General features: G+C 42.7%; 2 protein-coding genes across 2 annotated transcripts; both read left to right on the top strand.

Annotated features, from left to right (window-relative positions):
- The first annotated feature begins 412 nt into the window (after window positions 1-412).
- On the top strand, window positions 413-2,402 carry LOC309555841 (hemoglobin subunit alpha-3). Its single transcript, XM_082258006.1, has 3 exons — window positions 413-657; window positions 1,721-1,925; window positions 2,106-2,402. Exons 1-3 carry the CDS (start codon window positions 563-565, stop codon window positions 2,232-2,234), a joined length of 429 nt encoding a protein of 142 aa, XP_082114132.1. The 5' UTR covers window positions 413-562; the 3' UTR covers window positions 2,235-2,402.
- A 14,875-nt stretch (window positions 2,403-17,277) lies between these two features.
- On the top strand, window positions 17,278-19,240 carry LOC309556274 (hemoglobin subunit alpha-3-like). The gene is made up of 3 exons (XM_082258709.1): window positions 17,278-17,468; window positions 18,313-18,517; window positions 19,058-19,240. Exons 1-3 carry the CDS (start codon window positions 17,374-17,376, stop codon window positions 19,184-19,186), a joined length of 429 nt encoding a protein of 142 aa, XP_082114835.1. The 5' UTR covers window positions 17,278-17,373; the 3' UTR covers window positions 19,187-19,240.
- The last annotated feature ends 323 nt before the right edge of the window (window positions 19,241-19,563 follow it).

Below are 19,563 nucleotides of genomic sequence, written 5' to 3'. Positions count from 1 at the left end.
TTATATTTAATTCCTACTGGACTTGCTTTAATGTCTAAGACACAATCCTTACAAGAAAGCTAATTGTTTCTCTTTCAAAATAATAATTTACAGGTGGAATTAGAGTTTAGAAATATATGTACTTTTTTTTTCTGTTAAAGCTATACTGGACTGCTATTCTTGACCACCAAAATGGTGTAAAACAATCACAACTATTTTTTTTTAACTTGTAAATGCCATCCTATTGAGTACATTTAAAAAAATATGTGTAATGCTATCTATTTTGTTACATTAAATGGCAACGATCTGCAATAGCTCAGGAAACACAAAAGGAGTGTATATGCTTAGTAATCAGCATATAATGATAAGATGCTTACCCTATATCAGCACATACAGCACGTATGGTTCGAAAGATAAGTCCGATAAGGGTGGTACACAGTTTTCAGCCAATGAAAATGCATCATGATCATTGTGAATGGTATCCTAATGCTTTAAAAACTGTGAAGATTTTCAGTTAAACGTGGACCTTTCTTGAGTTGCCAAGCTAATCTAAGGCTTCCTGCACCAACTCCCGATCATCAAAATGAGTCTGTCTGCAAGTGAGAAGGCTGCTGTGCTTTCCATCGTGGGAAAGATTGGATCTCAGGGCAGTGCTTTGGGCTCCGAGGCTTTGACCAGGTAAGGTTCTATTATTCTCGGTTGTATTTTATTTAGATTAATACAGTGTGTCATTTCTACTGGATGTATATTGTAACAGCACAGGAGTTCTTGTGTTAATGTAATAAGTTAAACTGACAAATTTTAATCATTACATGGGTTATGTCATTACAGTTCTATGATCCATGTGTATAACCTTTTTAAAAAGCTAAGATACTATTAATGAAATTTATAACCTGTCCCCTCTCTAAAAATTCAAACTTAAGTGAAAATTAAGAGATGGTTGCAAGTAATTAGTGATGGCTACTACTGATATTTTGAAATAGCATTTATTTGAAAATAGTTGAAATAAGGAGATCATTTTGTTTTAGGTCAATTTTTTGAAGGACAACAAGGTTCTTGCTCTGCTAGCTTTAAAGCAGTAGTAAAGTCTCTTAAAAAAGGTCCCCCTGCAGGATGATGTCATAATGTGCGAATATGCACAGCATACTAGCACATTATGACAGACTCACCAGTTACTACTAACAGGGCTCCCATCTTCACATAGTCTTCCTTCCGAGTTTGCATGCTCTGGCCATTTGAATGGCCAGGCTGCGATAACGTCACTCCTGTGCTTATGCACCAGAGTCACGATTGCAGAACAGGGCTCTGAATGGCACATTTGAGTGACCTCACCAGCTACTACAAATACTACAAATGTGAATATCTCCTAAACAGTGTATGCTTAGGACATATTCACTGTGCCTACATGCAAGGGTTAGTATAGGCTTACATGTAGGTACAGGTAAATATGCAGAATTTACTACTGCTTTAACACCAAGGAAGGAATACAAGATTGAGAAATGAGCTTTGCCGATGTTTATACAGACAGTGATAAAGGGAAAAATTTGCTTTCTAAATGCTTACAGTTCAACAGGGAATTTGTTATTCCTGCAACATATCATAGTAACCTCAGAATCATTATAGTGTGTTAGAAATTTAGTTAAATATATATATATATATATATATATATATATATACTGTGTATGCATATTATATTTACTTCACGGGTATTAATATCTGTTGTTTCTTCATTTTCTGTTAGGCTTTTGCTTAGCTTCCCCCAAACCAAGACTTACTTCACCCACTTTGACCTGACCCCTGGCTCTGCTGACCTCAACAGACATGGTGGAAAGATTATAACTGCTCTTGTAGGTGCAGCCAATCACCTGGATGACCTTGCTGGCAACCTGTCCACCCTCAGTGACCTGCACGCCTACAACCTAAGAGTGGATCCAGGAAACTTTGCAGTAAGTACTATTGAATATTCCTATACAATAATACAATACATTGATTTAGGTGAACAAAATGCATTGGGTTTAAATGTGTTTGCAGTATTATATAGTATTAAAACTTGGGTACTGTCCTTATAAATTAATCAAGTGTGTTTATGTACACAAAAATAATCTATCTTCTATTTCTCTTTGCAGCTGCTCTCTCACGTTATCCAGGTGGTCTTGGCTACTCACTTCCCTGGTGATTTCTCTCCTGAAGTTCAGGCTGCCTGGGACAAATTCCTTGCTCTAGTCTCTGCAGTCCTCACCTCCAAGTACAGATAAATCCATCCTGCATAACAGGCTACATCAGTAATGACAGCGAGTGAAACAACATGCAATCGGAAGTTATTTGGGCCCATTTCAATCACAACATAGTTGCAATGGTTTTTGTAGAGTACTCAATTATGTATATTGTCCATCAAATATAAATTTGGTGTACCATTGAATAAAGTCCAACATACTTTTCATTTCTGTCTCAACTGTTTCATTGTTATGATTTGTTCCTTGTTGGTTTGATAATCTTACAAATATTGATGTAGTCCCTTGTAAGCCCGATGTGTCCCTTTTAAAAAAAAGTCAAACCAGGTTATGGGTTGATTAAAAAATATAACCTCTGTCTAATCTGATCAAATATTTAGGTGAACATGGGTTTTCAGTACTGCTATTAGTATGATTCTGTTTAGTTAGACCTAACACCTCCACAAGCACTCAATTCTCCACTTCAATTTTGAATACAATAGTGAGGGGTTAAAATACTTGTCAAGTTTGTTACTGTCTGTGTCCTCAACTAGTAGAGTTCCTCACTATTGGTCCTGATAACCATTATCCACATGACAGAAAGTAATGGGAAATCCAAACTTTAAGATCTCTCATTAAGATCTCTCACCAGAGAAGAGGTGAGGAAATATCCTCCTATGGAGACACTTGTTCAGTTGATAGTTGTCTTAGATGGGAATTATAATTAGTTTGGAGAGATTTCCTCTTAGTTCCTATTTCAACTCTGAGACAGGTATTTAAGTAAAATCTCATCAATAGGTGCAGACACCAGATAAAAGGAAACTGATAGGGGTTTTAACATTCCCTATTTAACACAAAAATTAAAAAATGGCTATAAATGCACTTTAATTGTACAGTAGGAAGTATAAAACATGAGTATTTACACGTGTATAAAATGCCCACTTGCTTTAGTGGGAGCCATGTATGAGAATTATAACAATCCAATCCACATATACACTGTATTACCAAAAGTATCGGCACGCTTGCCATTAAATGCACATGAACTTTCATTGGCATTCCAGTCTTTTGGTTGCCATACACTATATGAAAAATCGTCCGAAATTCAGTCATTTGGGCAGTTTGTTCATTTTCCGGCCAGGAAATGGGCACAAATCGGTAATCAGTTGTGATGATTTTGAGCCAAAAAAATTAAGGACAAGTTTTTAATATTTCTGCCGAACAAACAATAAATTGAAAGGTTAATGTGTTTCTTGTCCAAACTGTTTGCACTACATGTATGTGAATAAACGAACAAAAAATTGATTCATTTATGTCCATTGAACGATTTATCGGTCATTACATGATGGCACAATCGTCTGCTCTCACGGCCGAGTGTTAGTTTTTCGAAAATAAGTTTGAACGATTTTTCATGTAGTGTATGGCCAGCATGAGTCTGTAGGGTTCAATATTGAGTTGGCACACCCTTTGCAGCTATAACAGCTTTAACTCTTCTGGGAAGGGGTGCACAAAGCAAGGTCCATAAAATCATGGATGAGCGAGTTTGGGGTGGAGGAACTTGATTAGCCTGTACAGAGTCCTGACCTCAACCTGATAGAACACCTTTGGGACTGTGTGCTAGGCCTTCTCGTCTAACATCAGTGCCTGACCTTACAAATGTGCTTCCGGAAGAATGGTCAAACATTCACAAAGACACACTCCTAAACCTTGTGGACAGCCTTCCCAGGAGAGTTGAAGCTGTTATTGCTGCAAAGGGTGGGCCAACTCAATATTGAACCCTACTGACTAAGGCCAGGATGCCATTAAATTTCATGTGTGTGTAAAGGCAGACGTCCCAATACTTTTAGTAATATAGTGTATAAATGAAATCATGTAAGTGCAAAAAAAAATGCTAATATGTGATGGTCTAAATTCTCTTTATTCATCCAAATTTCCCAAATGAGATATTGTACATCCACAACACCACTGTCTAACTGCCAATTTAGTGAAAACTTCCACCTTCAGTGCCCCTTTAGGGTGTGTGCTTACCTATATGGTTGGAACCCTTTTTCCAGGTAGTCAAAGCAGCATATGACTGGAATATATTCTACTGTTTCATGATTAGGTCAACATTTAGATTATTTCAAAAAACCTCTGGCAAAAGATAGAATAGGTTTGGAATGTAGGGAAAATTGCATGTTAGCCACCCCAGAATTGAACTCACTATATCAGGGGTATTGAGTTAAAATTGATAGAGGTTTCAAATGATCATAACCCCCCCCCCCCCACAGTACTGTCCTGTACCCCTTCACATAACCCCCCCTCTCATTACCCTCCCTCTTCACATCCTTCCCACAGCACTGCCCTCTTCTTTCATCACCCCCTACTGCACTGCCTCCATATCCCCTGCTCCCTTTCACATCATCCTCCCACAGAAATCCCCCCCCCCAAAGTAGTGTGCTCTGCCCTCTTCATATCACTCTCCCACAGCACTGCCCCACTTCACATCACCCTCCTACAGGCACCCCCCCCTCCCCACAAAAGTGCGTTCTGCTCTCATCACATCATTGCCACAGCACTGCCCGCCCTTCGCAACCCACCACAGAACTGCCCTTCTTTACATCAGCACCCCACTGCACTGCCTATCCTTTACATCACCCCCTTCACAGCACAGCCCCCTCCTTTACATCACCCCTCTCTCAAAACACTGCCCCCTTTCACATCGCACCCTCCCCCCACAGAAGTGCGCTCTGCCCTCTTGACATTCAGCCATTACCTTCCAGGTACTGCCCCTTTCCCATAATAACCCCACCACAGTGGAGTTTTAAGAGAATGGTTCACAGAAGAACTGGCACATCTGCTAACGCCCAATGGAATCGCAGATTATAGGTATCTAGGCATTCGCCAATGCAAAAGCGCATGCACGGGTGGGAGCGCAAAGTCCTGCGAACATTAATGGAAAATTGCGCACCGCGTGCACCATGGCACATGCAATGCCTAACAGATTCTGGCCCCAAGTGGCCTATTTAATGTCAGCATACTGATCCACTAGTTGCTGGATGATCTGCAGCTTCCCGTGTGTTCCTGTGTTCTGCTTCTTATGTTATTGGATTCCCTGTTACCAACCTGGCTAGTCCTTTACCTGTCTTGTCTCCAGTCCTGGCTCCTGACCCTTGGCTTGTTCTACCAACTACACTTCTGCCTGCTTACCGGTGTATGACCTTGGCTTACTCTCCTGACTCAGCTGCTGCCTGACTTCCAGTGTATGACCCCAGCTTGTTCCTGATTCTGCTCCTTGCTGATATCCTATGCAGAATGCTTTTTTTCTCAGAGAATAGGTGCAGGAACTCCTCCCTTCTGAGTCACCCATTAACTCTGCCCCCTACCCACCTCTGAGCACCATTCCTTTGTTCCACCCCTTACCCACCTCCCAGTACCACCCTTTTAGAGAATACAGGACCAAGTATCATTTAGTGGTGGAATTGTATGGAATGTGTTAATGATAACAAGAAAGGCAGTAAAATAGATCTGCAACAATGGACACCCCAGCGACAATAGATCCACCCCAGCCAGGGCCGTCTTTACCTCAGGGCAAACCGGGACAACTGCCCAGGGCCCAATCTTTATTGAGGGGCCCAAAGCAGTTGCCGCTTGAACCCGCACATCGGGGCCCCGATGATGCAGAGCGCACGGAGGCTGCATTCCCGAGCAAGCCAGCAGAGAGGGGGCGGGACTGGGAGCTCCACTGATGCTCTGACCCCCGCCCCATGCATAAAATATGTTCGCATCAGAGCGGCTGTGCTGAGAGCAGTGATCGGAGTGGGAGCCCTGCCCCCAGACCTCTGTATTCCCCTGCCAGTTTACCCTGTCCGCAGCCTCTGACCCCCCTCCTGTACCATGTCTGCAGCCTCTGACCCCACTCCTGTACCATGTCCGCAGCCTCTGACCCCCTCCTGTACCATGTCCGCAGCCTCTGACCCCCCTCCTGTACCATGTCCCCATCCTCTGACCCCCCTCCTTTACCATGTCCGCAGCCTCTGACCCCCCCCCCTCCTGTACCATGTCCACAGCCTCTGACCCCCCTCCTGCACCATGTCCGCAGTCTCTGACCCTCTCCTGTACCATGTCCGCAGCCTCTGACCCTCTCCTGTACCATGTCCGCAGTCTCTGGCCGTCGCTTGTACCATATCTGCAGTCCCCGACTGTCTCCTGTAGTATGTCTGCAGTCTCTGACCATCTTCTGTAGTATGTTTACAATCTCTGACCCTCTCCTGTTGTATGTGTATTAATGTGCCGCTTTACTTGCGCAATTATTTGGGATTGCTCCACTGCTCAGTCAGTGGTAATATTGTGCAATTAGCTGTAGCAATCAATAATCAGTGGACAGTAGTGATCCGCTGTAATCTCTAGCAACCAATCAGTGAGCAGCAATAATGCGCAGTAACCTTTAGCAACCAATTGGCAAGCAGAAATTATGTATTGTAACCTCTAGCAACCAGTCTGTGAGCAGTAAGGATAGACTGTAACCTCTGGCAACCAACTGTAATCAATGCATGATCTGCTGCAGTAAACTGATTTTGAGTCTACCTGCTATTTTTATGTATGTCCCAAGAATGGAGGTGGGGGGGCGGGAGCCAAGAACATTTTTGCCCAGAGCCCAATCAATATTAAAGACGGCCCAACAGCCAGCATCAATAGACCCTCACACCCAGCAACATTAGATCCTTATCTTGACAGTAGATCCCTCCCAGAAACCCCCTGAACCATAAGGACCACCCCCAGCAATAATAGATCCCACACCAGCAACAATCAACCTCCCCAGCAACAATAGATCCCACTGCAAAAATAGATCCCCTCTAGCAACATTAGATTCCTCAGCAGCCAGCATCAGTAGACCCTCCAGCAGTAACTTAGCAACAAAGACCCATCCCTCAACAGTACATCCCTCCCAGCAATAATTAAGTCCCCAGCAACATAAGACCCATCCTCAGCCACTACAGATCTCCCACGAGCAACAGAGAACCTCCCCAGCAACCATAGACCCCCTCCGCAAAAATAGATCCACTCCAGTAACAAAAGGTTCCCCAGCATCAATAGACTCTCTAGCACTCCTCAGTATGCTTTGCAATTTCATACAATCAGTTCTGGAGGTACCGGAACTTCGTTCCCCCACGTTCCTGCTGAAAAAAAGCCCTGGATAACTCACTACTTGCATTTGGCCTTTCATCCTGATGAACTGTGCTGTTGGTGCTCACTGGTCTGGTGTCACTAGCATGGGTAAGCAATAAGGGTAAAATAAATATTAAAAATCCCTGCGCTATTAAATATCACAAAAGACAGAAAATATATCACATCATAAAGAGATATGAAGAGCTGCTACCGCCTATACTGTATGTGTAATCACTATACACATACAAAACAATCAATTAGATAAAAGTGAAGCGCTCCACACTATAAACATGAAAATACACTCCCCGGCCACTTTATTAGGTACACCTGTTTAATTGCATGGTAACACAAATTGCTACTCAGCCAATCAAATGGCAGCAACTCAATGCATTTAGGCATCTAGACATGGTGAAGATGACTTGCTGAAGTTCAAACTGAGCATCAGAATGGGGAAAAAAGGGGATTTAAGTGACTTTAAACGTGGCATGTTTATTGCTGCTGGACAGGCTGGTCTGAGTATTTCAAAAACTACTAATCCACTGGGATTTTCACACACAACCATATTTAGGGTTTACAGAGAATGGTCCGAAAAAGAGAAAATATCCAAGGAGCGGTGGTTTTGTTAAGGAAAATAACTTGTTGACATCAGAGGAGAATGGGCAGACTGGTTTGAGATGATAGAAAGGCAACAGTAACTCAAATAACCACTCATTACAACCAAGGTATGCAGAATACCATCCCTGAATGCACAACACATCGAACCTTGAAGCAGATTGGCTACAGTAGCAGAAGACCACACCGGGTGCAATTCCTATCAGCTAAGAACAGGAAAATGAGGCTGCAATTCACACAGGCTCCCCAAAATTGGACAATAGAAGATTGGAAAAACGTTGCCTGGTCTAAGTCTCAATTTCAGCTGTGACATTCAGATGGTAGGGTCAGAATTTGGCAAAAACAACATGAAAGCATGGATCCATCCTACCCTTGTATTAACGGTTCAGGACGGTGGTGGTGGTGTAATGGTGTGGGGGATATTTTCTAGGAACACTTTGGGCTCCTTAGTACCAATTGAGCATTGTTTAACCACTTTGCCACTGCTCACTAGAGCTCTACTGCGGCAAAGTGGTTCGTTATCGTCTGGCGACGTAGACCTACGTCACCAGACACTCCCCTTTCTCCACGGCGCGTGCGCGCCACCGGAGGCTCGCTCCCGCTGTATTCAGTCACAGCGGGAGTCGGGCCAGGGGAGGAGCAGCGGCGATCACCGATGCTCATCCCCGATCGTCGGGGAATCGAGTCTGGAGATCCGCCCGCTTGTGTAAACAGAGCGGGCGGATCTCCTAAGTGACAGGCAGGGTCAGATTGCAAGGTTCAGCATAGCTGAACATGCGATCTGTCCCTGTGTCACTCAGTCACCTCCCCCCACACATGTCAGTAAGCACCAGGCATACATTAACCCCTCCCTCTCCAATAAAATGAACCCCTTCCCTGCCAGTGTCATTTTTACAGTAACAGTGCATATGTATAGCACTGATTACTGTAGTTATGTCACTGGTACCCCCAAAAGTGTCAAAAATGTCAGTCAAGGGTCCGATCTGTCCGCTGCAATGTTGCAGTCCCGCAAAAAAAAATTGAAGATCACCGCCATTACTCGTTAAATAAAAAACACCAAAAATGACAGAAATCTTTCCCTTAGTTAGTAAACGCAATAACTTTTGCGCAAAACAATCAAAATACGCTTATTGTGATTTTTTTACCAAACATAGGTAGCAGAAAACAAATTGGCCAAAAATTAAAAAAAAAATTTGATTTTTACATTTTTTTTTTGGGGGGGGGGGGAATTTCATATAAAAAAGTGTGAAAAATATTGTTATTTTTTCAAAATTTACGCTCTTTTTTTGTTTATAGCGCAAAAAGTAAAAATCGCACAGGTGATCAAATACCACCAAAAGAAAGCTCTGTTTGTGGGGAAAAAAGGACATAAATTTTGTTTGGGTACGGCGTTGCATGACCGCGCAATTGTCAGTTAACCACTTGCCGACTGCCTAACGCCGATCTACGTCGGCAGTCAGCCCCTCACAGGCAAAGCGACGTAGGTCTACGTCGCTAGCCTGTGAGGGTCTAGGGAGCGAGTGCGCGCTGCCGGAGTCGCGCTCCCGCTCCCGCGCGGTCACGCACCCCCCCGCGCGTGTGACCGGCGGACCCAATGTCCGCCGGTCACTCGGCGATCGTCGGGGGAGAGGGAGAAAGTCAGGCGGCATGTGTAAACAAGCTGCCTGTCATTCTCCCCTGTGTATGAAGGATGATCATACGGTTCTACTATGTAGAACCGTTGATCACTGTTCATACATCTGAAGCCACAGCCAATCACAGTAGAAAGCACGCCCCTAGGGACACACATAGCCCCTCCCTTTCAAAAAAAGTTAACCCCTTCACTGCCAGTGTATTTTTACAGTAACAGTGCATATGTATAGCACTGATTACTGTAGAAATGTCACTGGTAACCCCAAAAGTGTCAAAAATGTCAGTCAAGGGTCCGATCTGTCCGCCGCAATGTCGCAGTACCGCAAAAAAAATCGCAGATCGCCGCCATTACGCGTTAAAAAAAAAAACAACAAAAATGACAAAAATCTTTCCCTTTGTTAGTAAACGCGATAACTTTTGCACAAACCAATCAAAATACGCTTTTTGTGATTTTTTTTACCAAACATAGGTAGCATAAAACAAATTGGCCGAAAATGTTAAAAAATTTTGATTTTTACATTTTTTTGGGGGGGGGGGGGAATTTCATATAAAAAAATGCGAAAAATATTGCTATTTTTGCAAAATTTACACTCTTTTTTTGTTTATAGCGCATGATCAAAAAATCGCACAGGTGATCAAATACCACCAAAAGAAAGCTCTGTTTGTGGGAAAAAAAGAACGCCAAATTCGTTTAGATACAGCGTCGCACATCCGCGCAATTGTCCGTTAAAGTCACGCAGTGCCGAATCGCAAAATACCCCCTGGTCAGGAAGGGGGTAAAATCTTCCGGGGCTTAAGTGGTTAAAGTCGCACAGTGCCGAATCGCAAAAAGTGGCCCCAGACGTAAGACAGCAAAATCCTGCGGTGGTAAAGTGGTTAAACACCACCCCTACTTGAGTATTGTTGACCATGTCCATCCCTTTATGACTACAGTGTACCCATCTTCTGATGGCTCCTTCCAGCAGGATAATGCTGCATGTCACAAAGCTCAAATCCTCTCACCAGTGTTTTCTTGAACATGACAATGAGGTCACGGTACTCCAATGGTCTCCACAGTCACCAGATCTCAATCCAATAGAGCACCTTTGGGATGTGGTGGAACGGAAGATTTGCATCATGGATGTGCAGCGGACAAATCTGCAGCAACTGCGTGATGCTATCATGTCAATATGGACCAAAAACTCTGAGAAATGTTTCCAACACCTTGTTGAATCTATGTCACAAAGAATTAGGGCAGTTCTGAAGGCAAAAGAGGGTCCAACCTAGTACTAGAAAGGTGTACCTAATAAAGTGGATTATGGATTGTCTCCATATTTGATAGTCATTTCTTTTGCATGGTTGCACTATTCTTTTTTAATATACATGTTGCTTGGTCCATAGCTGCACCGGCTTTAGATATACATGTTCAGGGTTTGCTCCCCCAATTTTTTGCTTGTTTATTATGTATTCGGTCTGACCAGACTTATGAGGTTGAGCATCCCATCCCCCACACACACCTGTACTCTATTGGTGTCCTCTATCAAATAGATATAGGAGGAGTCCCCTGCAGTGCATTAGCACACCTTCCCAGCAAGGAGTGTTGTCTCCAAGGGTAAGAGAGGCTGGATTCACCCCTTTTTTATGGATAGTGTAGGACCCACCGATAATGGGGTACTTTGACGCAGTGGTGGGCTTGAGCACGATATGGCCATATGGTGGAACTAAATCCCCATTTTTATTTATGGATTGTCTCCATATTTGATAGTCATTTCTTTTGCATGGTTGCGCTATTCTTTTTTAATGTACCTAATAAAGTTCCCATTGAATGTAGATATAAGACAACAAAACACAATAATGCAATTAGTAATAAGTCCTAAAAGTCACATAAGTGAAATATAAAGTGATTAAATAGAAGTCCCAAACAGTCCAATTTGAATCTATAAGCAATCTTGGTCTGACAAATAGCTCCACACTACAAACATAAAAGGGAATTTGAAACAGCAAAATAATACAATAATGCAAAAAAAAAAAAAATCCTGATTAAAAGTCCCAAATGCTACACACGTGAAATATTAAATGATTGAGTGAAAGTCTCTTAAGTCTCCAATTTAAATCTTTAGGCAGATCTTGATCTGGCAAAATCTGTGAGCTTCAGCAATTCTTTAGTGCATACAAACATGTGCAGAACACCCTGGATAACAGTGACCACCATCGCTGACAGTGAAGATGTCTCCTCACCTTGTAACACAGACCTCATAAGGTCTCATGCACACTGGACGTTTTTACAGCTGCTGTTTTTGGCTTTAGACGTTTTTTTCTGCAGTCAGTATTTCCCCCAGCATGTTATCCTATGTGTCCATCCACACATAAGCTTTAATCAGCAGTTTTTAGCAGGGACGTTTTCTGTCTGGAAACCCCCTAACACCCCCCCCCCCCCAGGTTTTTAAGGAGTTTTTCAACTATAAAAACGCTCTAACTATTAACAAAAAGCTAAAAAACGGGATATAAAGCTACATCCCATAAGTAATAGGCACGGTTTAATCTCTTACCAATTTCTAATCTACCATTGTGGGAGTATGCTGTGCTTATCCTGATAGTGTTATTTTAGCTTTCATTTTTTTGTATAAACCAAGCAGTTTATACTATGAGGCCCCTTTTTTGTGATTTACATGGTCATTACATGCTGAGGACTGGAGTACAGGGAAGTATATCTGCATGCTGTCCGGCTGGTGGCATTAAAAAGCACCTATTGACCTCCTTTTCATGAATGAGGTCTGTGTTAAAAGGTTTGGAGACATCTTCACTGTCAGCGGTGGTGGTCACTGTTGTCCAGGGTGTGCTGCACATGTTGCTAAACACTGAAGAATTGCTGAAGTTCACAAATTTTTTGCCAGATCAAGATCTGCTTAAAGATTAAAACTGGGCTGTGTACGGGGCTTCTATTTAAACACTTCATATTTCACATTTGTGGCAATTGGAACTTTATTTGGGACTTATCCTTATTTGCAGATTGTGTTTTTTTGTCTTTTATCTCCTTTCATGTTTGTAGTGTGGAGAGCTTTATTTTTTATCTAATTGATATGCTACCAGGGTGACTGGCTGGCTGCACTGACCTAGTGGCAGTGTGGTTGGTGTCACTAGCAATCAGGTACTCTGTTGCTAGCGGTCAAGGACACTGTAGTTGACAACACTTTAGTGGCACATCACACTGGTGTAGCTAACATTCAGGGACACAGGAACACTGTAGCTGGCTTCACTGGTGTTTTGGTAGAGAAAACTGGTGTTTTGGTGAAGAAACTCTGTGGCAGCGCTGTGATTGGACACAGAGATCACATGGTACAGGGCCAGTTTCAATAGCCCTGTACCCAGTCCTATGATCTGTTGTGTCTCGAGAACACAGCGATCACAAGGCAGGCTTTGTGAGCTGTGTCCAAGTGGCCGATGATGGAGGGCATATATATATTCACCTTACCTCATCGACGCTACTCTTGTCCAGCTTTTTTTTTTTTTTACATAGGCCGGGCAGAAGGTGGTTAAGGCTCTCACTAAACTGAGGGAGAGTATTACACACATGGCCCGCCGGAAGAAGGGACCGGAGCAGTCTAATAAACTGTCCAGTTTCCTTATATCGCAAAGCTCTGGCCTACACCAAAATGGCGGCGGTCCGGGACCACGAGGGGGCAAGGAGCCACTGCACAAACTGCAGCCGCTCTCCACTCATCCACCGATCCACAGGCGGATTGCCAACCCAGATACAAAGTCCAACAGGGGCGTTTGCTATTGTGTGGAGATTTTAATGTTGTTGCAGACCCCGGGTTGGACACCTCTTCATCCCCCCGGGGCCAGCAACAATCGATGGGGGGGTTATTGCATTCAGAGAAGCTGTATGATGTATGGCGGTGTCAACATGCCACTGAGAGGGATTACTCTTACTTTTCACCTAGACACAGGTCTTATTCCCGAATTGATTTATTTGTGGTTGATGGAGATCTCCTCTCGAAAGTGTCCTCCTCGACGATCCAGGATATAACCTGGTCGGATCACGCAGCAGTCGAACTGATCATCGAGGAGAACACTCGGGTAGCATCGTCTCGCGTTTGGAGATGCGATACTGGAATGCTGCAGGACTCGGGCTGTTCTACCCGGATCTCGGGCAGCATAAAGGAGTTCTTCTTATTTAACGAATCGACGGTCTCTGATCCCTGGATGCTGTGGGGTGCACACAAGGCCTTCGTCAGGGGGGTGTGCATTCAGCAGCAGGCCAGGAGGAAGAGACTGCGAAACCAGAAACTGTCTTCCCTGTTGAATGAGATACATGTATTGGAGGAGAGTAACAAGAGAGGCCCTTCTGTTGCTATGGCTGATCGCCTTACTCAACTCAGGTTAGAACTTCGCATCCTCCTACTGGAGGCTTCAGATAAGCATCTCAACTACTTAAAACAAAAATCCTACTCCCAAGCAAACAAAGCTGGTAAATTTCTAGCGGATAGAGTTAAAAAAAAAACAGGCTAAATCTAGAATCCCGTACCTCGTAGACCCCATCACTAAAGCCAAAATAACCCACTCACAAGCTATTGCAGATGCCTTTGCGTCTTTCTACAGCTCCCTGTACAACTTAAAGGATGACCCCTCGGAACACCAACCCTCAGTAGCAGATATAGAGCAATTTCTAAATGCCATTAACTTACCGTCACTTTCCTCATCCCAATTGGCCACTCTTAATACACCCATTTCGCTTGCGGAGGTCCAATATAGCATAAAAACCCTGCCGAAAGGCAAGTCACCGGGTCCTGACGGCCTCCCCAATGAATATTACCAGCTATTTCTACCACATATAGGTCCTACGCTGACAGCAGTTTATAATAAAGCTATGACTGATGCCAGCCTCCCCTCTGATATTTTGAGTGCACACGTAGTCACCCTGCCAAAACCTGGCAAGGATCCTACCACTCCGGCGAATTTTTGTCCCATTTCATTGCTGAACTCGGACACCAAAATTTACGCGAGAATACTGTCCAAACGCCTTCAACAGTTTCTCCCCACATTAATAGCCAAGGACCAAATGGGCTTTACCCCTGGTCGCCAGACGTCTGACGCCACAAGACGAATGGTGAATATCCTCCACTTAACACGCCAAAGTAAGACCCCAACAGTCCTCCTAACACTTGATGCTGAAAAGGCATTTGATAGGGCCCACTGGGGTTACATGCAGGCCACATTGCAAAAATTTGGTTTTTCAGGCCCTATCCTCTCCGCCATCCTAGCCCTTTATTCCTCCCCATCAGCCCACGTATACACATCTGGGATATTGCCCAAACGCTTCCCCATCACTAATGGCACAAGACAGGGCTGCCCCCTCTCTCCCACGATTTTTAATTTGCTAATAGAACCCCTCGCTGAAACTATCCGCTCGCACCCTCAGATCATCGGTTTTCCATATCCCACCTGGCACCACAAAATCACTTTATTCGCGGATGATATTATCCTCATGCTAACGGACCTAAATCCCTCCCCGCCGCATATAAAATTTTACAACACTTCCACCGTATCTCCTACTACAAGCTCAATGCGTCCAAGTCCACAGTTCTGAACCTTGGAGTTGCGCCCCAGGCTCAAACTCTGCTCGAATCCTTGGTTCGCATCCCTTGGTCCGCGGACAAAATCCATTACTTGGGTATTGACCTCCCGGCCGATCCCACAAAACTCCTAATAGTTAACATAACTAGACTTCTCTGCAAATTAGACACAGAAACCACACGTATGAAATCTCTGTACTTAACATGGCATGGAAGGGTGACCGCATACAAAATGTTCTTACTTCCCCAACTTCTGTATCTGTTTAGGGCTCTCCCTGTACATTACCCGGCAATGAGTTTAGCCAAATTCACTACCCATATGAAAAAATATATATGGGAGGGTAAGAGGGCTCGTTGCTCTTCCTCCATCCTGACCACCAAACGATGCTATGGGGGGGCTGCGGTACCTGATATTCAGGGATATTACTGGCCCACTGTGCTGGCTCAAGCTCGCAACTGGTTTCACACGGCAGACGCTCCCCTCTGGGTAGATCTAGAAACGAATATAGCCCCCACCACGACTCTTAGGGACCTACTCCTGGGAGATATGTGGCTTCCGTGGAATTTATCCACCCTCTCTCCCACTATGCAGGCCTCGATAAGGGCCTGGCGCAAAGTCATCGGGACTGATAAGGACCGTGCCCTTATCCCTGCCGAACCTATTACTTCATCGATTCGACATATACATCTGCCTGACCACCCTGTAAGTGTCACTGCCCAGGGGAATATTACTTCCATACAGCACCTTTACAGGCAACCCTCCCTCATGTCCCCTGATCAGATTCAGACTAAATATCAAATACCGAGCTTGAGGTTTTTCCAAATCTATCGTATACACCATTTCATGCGCCAACACCCTGTTCGGAGCATTAAAGTGGAGGGGAAAGTATGGGATCTACTCACGGCGGCTCCCATAAATTCGCCAAAGCTATCCAATTTTTACCATGCTATTCTAGACAATGACAATTTCTTTAAAACACTAACCCTGTTCAAGTGGGACAGAGATCTCAGGGAGAGCTTCTCTGTATCGCAATGGAGACGAGCATTGTCGGAAGTTAACAGACACACTCACTGTGCTAATCACTGGGAGATGACCCTTAAACTTACCCACAGATGGTACTACACACCATACCGGTTAGCGGGCTTCTCTAAAAAATACTCTCAACTTTGCTGGAGGGAATGCTCCTGTGTGGGTACAATATTTCATATAATGTGGTCCTGCCCGTCTCTTACCAGCTTGTGGAACCAAGTGTTCAGCTACATAGCGAAACACACGGGATGTATAATTGCACCTAATCCAGCTCTAGCCATCCTGCACCTAGGTATTGACAACCTTCCTCTAGTGTGCAGACCATGGACCTCGCACGTCCTGCTAGCTACCAGAATGCTCATATTGAGGAGGTGGAAGTCCATCGACGTACCTAACATGTCTGAAGTGATCTCACTGTTACGTACTAACTATCAATTTGAAAAGTCTTTGGCAATTAATAATTCGCAGCTACAAAAATTTACTAAGTTCTGGGACTTCTGGTCCACTGATTGAATGTTCTGGTATGTTATGTTCTTGATGTTTAACTGCTTCTTATTGTATATGATTGCCTATGATGACTGCCATGTACCTGTTATATTGCCATGTACCTGTTATGAAATGCTATGTGCTTTATTTTTGTTTGTTTACATTTACCTTAATAAAAAAAAAAATTCAAAAAAAAAAAAAAGAATAGAAATATTGTTACTTTCAAAATAATAATTTATAGGGTTCAAGTAAAGTTGTTTAGAAATAATTGGGCTTTTTCTGCTAAAATTACACTTGACTGGTTTTCTTTGTACCCAAAAGGATAGAAAAGAGATAAAACATTAATGAAAACAATCACAACTATCGTTTTCAACTCATAAATGCTAGCTAATTGAGTACATTTAAAATATATGTGTAATGCCATGTCATTTAATGTGCTAAACTGCAATGATCAGCAATAGCTTAGTAAACACAAAAGGAGTGTATATGCTTTGTAATCAGCATATAGTGATAAGATGCTTACCCTGTATCAGCACATACAGCACGTATGGTTCTGAAGATAAGTCAGTGCTAAAGGGTGGTATGTAGTTTTCAGCCAATAGGAATACATCATGATCATTGTGAATGGTATCCTAATGCTTTAAAAACTGTCAAGATTTTCAGTTAACCGTGGACCTTTCTTAAGTTGCCAAGCTAATCTAAGCACCAACTCCCGATCATCAAAATGAGTCTGACTTCTAGTGAGAAGGCTGCTGTGGTTTCCCTGGTGGGAAAGATTGGATCTCAGGGCAGTGCTCTGGGCTCTGAGGCTTTGACCAGGTAAGGTTCTTTTACTCTTGATTATATTTTATATAAAAGAATACAGTGTACAATTTCAACTGGATGTATAATGTAACAGCACAGGAGTTCTTAGGTTAATGTAATAGGCTAAATTTACAAATGCTTATTCATTACATGGATTGAGTCATTCTAATTCTATGGTTCATGCCTATAGCCTTTTTAAAAAGCTAAGTACTACTAATAGAATATATAACCTGCCCCTACCCTACAAAACTAAAATTAGTTCTCAGGGGAAGTCAAACATCAATGAAAATTGAGAGATAGATTTTAGTCATGGGTGCTCAATCTGTTGCCCTCCAGCTATTGTGGAACTATAAGTCCTATTATGCCTCTGCCTTTAGGTGCCATGCTTGTAACTGTTAGTGGCTTGCAATGCCTCATGGGGTTTGTAGTTCTACAACAACTGGAGGGCCACAGGTTGAGCCTCCATAATGTCATTAGTGATTGCTACTACTGATATTTTATATATCACACATTATGTACCATTTGCTTGCAAATAGTTTGCATCAAACCATGAAACAAGGAAATCATTTTGTCTGAGCTCAATTTTTTGAGATACAGCAAGGTTCTTCTTCTGCTAGCTTTACCATGAAGGAAGGAATAAAAATTTGATAACTTTGCTTTCCTGGTGTCTATACAAACAGTAACTAAAGGGAAAATGTGCTTATTAAATGGTTACAGTTTAACAGGGAATGAGTTATTTCTATAACCTACCATATTAACCACAGAAGCATAATATCAGGTCAGAAATGTATATATATATATATATCTACTAAATAATTTTCCATGCATTAATCTCTGTTGTTTCTTTATTTTCTGTTAGGCTTTTCCTTAGCTTCCCCCAGACCAAAACTTATTTCACCCACTTTGACCTGACCCCAGGCTCTGCTGACCTCAACACACATGGTGGAAAGATTATAACTGCTCTTGTAGGTGCAGCCAATCACCTGGATGACGTTGCTGGCAACCTGTCCGCCCTCAGCGACCTCCACGCCTACAACCTAAGAGTGGATCCAGGAAACTTTGCTGTAAGTACTGCTGAAACTTCATATACAATAATAAGATAACTTGATTTAGGTGGACAAAATGTGTGTGGGTTTAAATGCACTATATGCATTATAATATAATATACTGGGAATTTTGTGTCAGTCTTGAGGAAAGCTGTCATGACTTAAAGAAATATTGTCTGTTATTGCCGACCTATCTAAAAAATACTAGCTTCGGGTTTGTCATGATTATTCCCTGCATTTAAGTTTTTCTGAGTCACGTGATGTTAAAACTCTTGCTATGCATACTTAGTTTGGGTCACTATCATGCAAGTCATTGAAGTAACCATTATAGCCAGGTAAGGTATGGTAGTATTTTGTCCCCTGATTTGGAGAAGAGCACCTTCCTCTGGATACTTTCATTGGGTACCTTTTGGAAAAAGCAGTTTGCTCTGTACCTTTTAGGACTACATTAAATTAAAAATGTAATTTCAAAGAGCAGTTTGAACATTGCTGTTCTTATTAAAAAATATAAGTGTGTTTAAGAACATAAAAATAATATATCCTCTATTTCTCTTGCAGCTGCTCTCTCACATTATCCAGGTGGTCTTGGCTACTCACTTCCCTGGTGATTTCACTCCTGAAGCTCAGGCTGCCTGGGACAAATTCCTTGCTCTAGTCTCTGCAGTCCTCACCTCCAAGTACAGATAAATCCATCCTGCATAACAGGCTACATCAGTAATTTCAGCAAGTAAAAAAACGTGCAATGGGGAATTCTCTGGGCCCATTTCAGTTACAACCTAGTTGCAATGTTTTTTGAAGAGTATTTACTTGTGTACATTGTCCATCAAAAATGTTTCTGATGTACTCTTAAATAAAGCTGAGATATTTTTCATTTCTGTCTCAACTGTTTCATTGTTTGACATTAATATAAATATTGAGGTTTTCAATTGTTGTGTCCCTTTAAAAAATCAAACCTGGTTTTGGGCTAGTAAAAAAAAAATATATAAGATCTCCTTAATCAAGTATTTAGAGTGAACATGGGTTTTCAGGACTGATATTTATTTGACACAATTTAGTAAAACATA

This window comes from Pelophylax lessonae (genome assembly GCF_965119305.1).
Source record: "Pelophylax lessonae genome assembly, chromosome: 5".
NCBI classification, from domain to species: Eukaryota; Metazoa; Chordata; class Amphibia; order Anura; family Ranidae; genus Pelophylax; species Pelophylax lessonae.
Note: the sequence above shows the minus strand (reverse complement) of the source record. Positions and strands in the feature narration are given on the sequence as shown.

Excerpts from the sequence above, each read along its gene's own strand:
- LOC309555841 (XM_082258006.1), top strand. The coding sequence starts at position 563 with ATGAGTCTGTCTGCAAGTGAGAAGGCTGCTGTGCTTTCCATCGTGGGA. Across the intron at positions 658-1,720 it reads GGCTCCGAGGCTTTGACCAG|GCTTTTGCTTAGCTTCCCCC; the intron begins GTAAGGTTCTAT and ends ATTTTCTGTTAG. Across the intron at positions 1,926-2,105 it reads TGGATCCAGGAAACTTTGCA|CTGCTCTCTCACGTTATCCA; the intron begins GTAAGTACTATT and ends TTCTCTTTGCAG.
- LOC309556274 (XM_082258709.1), top strand. The coding sequence starts at position 17,374 with ATGAGTCTGACTTCTAGTGAGAAGGCTGCTGTGGTTTCCCTGGTGGGA. Across the intron at positions 17,469-18,312 it reads GGCTCTGAGGCTTTGACCAG|GCTTTTCCTTAGCTTCCCCC; the intron begins GTAAGGTTCTTT and ends ATTTTCTGTTAG. Across the intron at positions 18,518-19,057 it reads TGGATCCAGGAAACTTTGCT|CTGCTCTCTCACATTATCCA; the intron begins GTAAGTACTGCT and ends TTTCTCTTGCAG.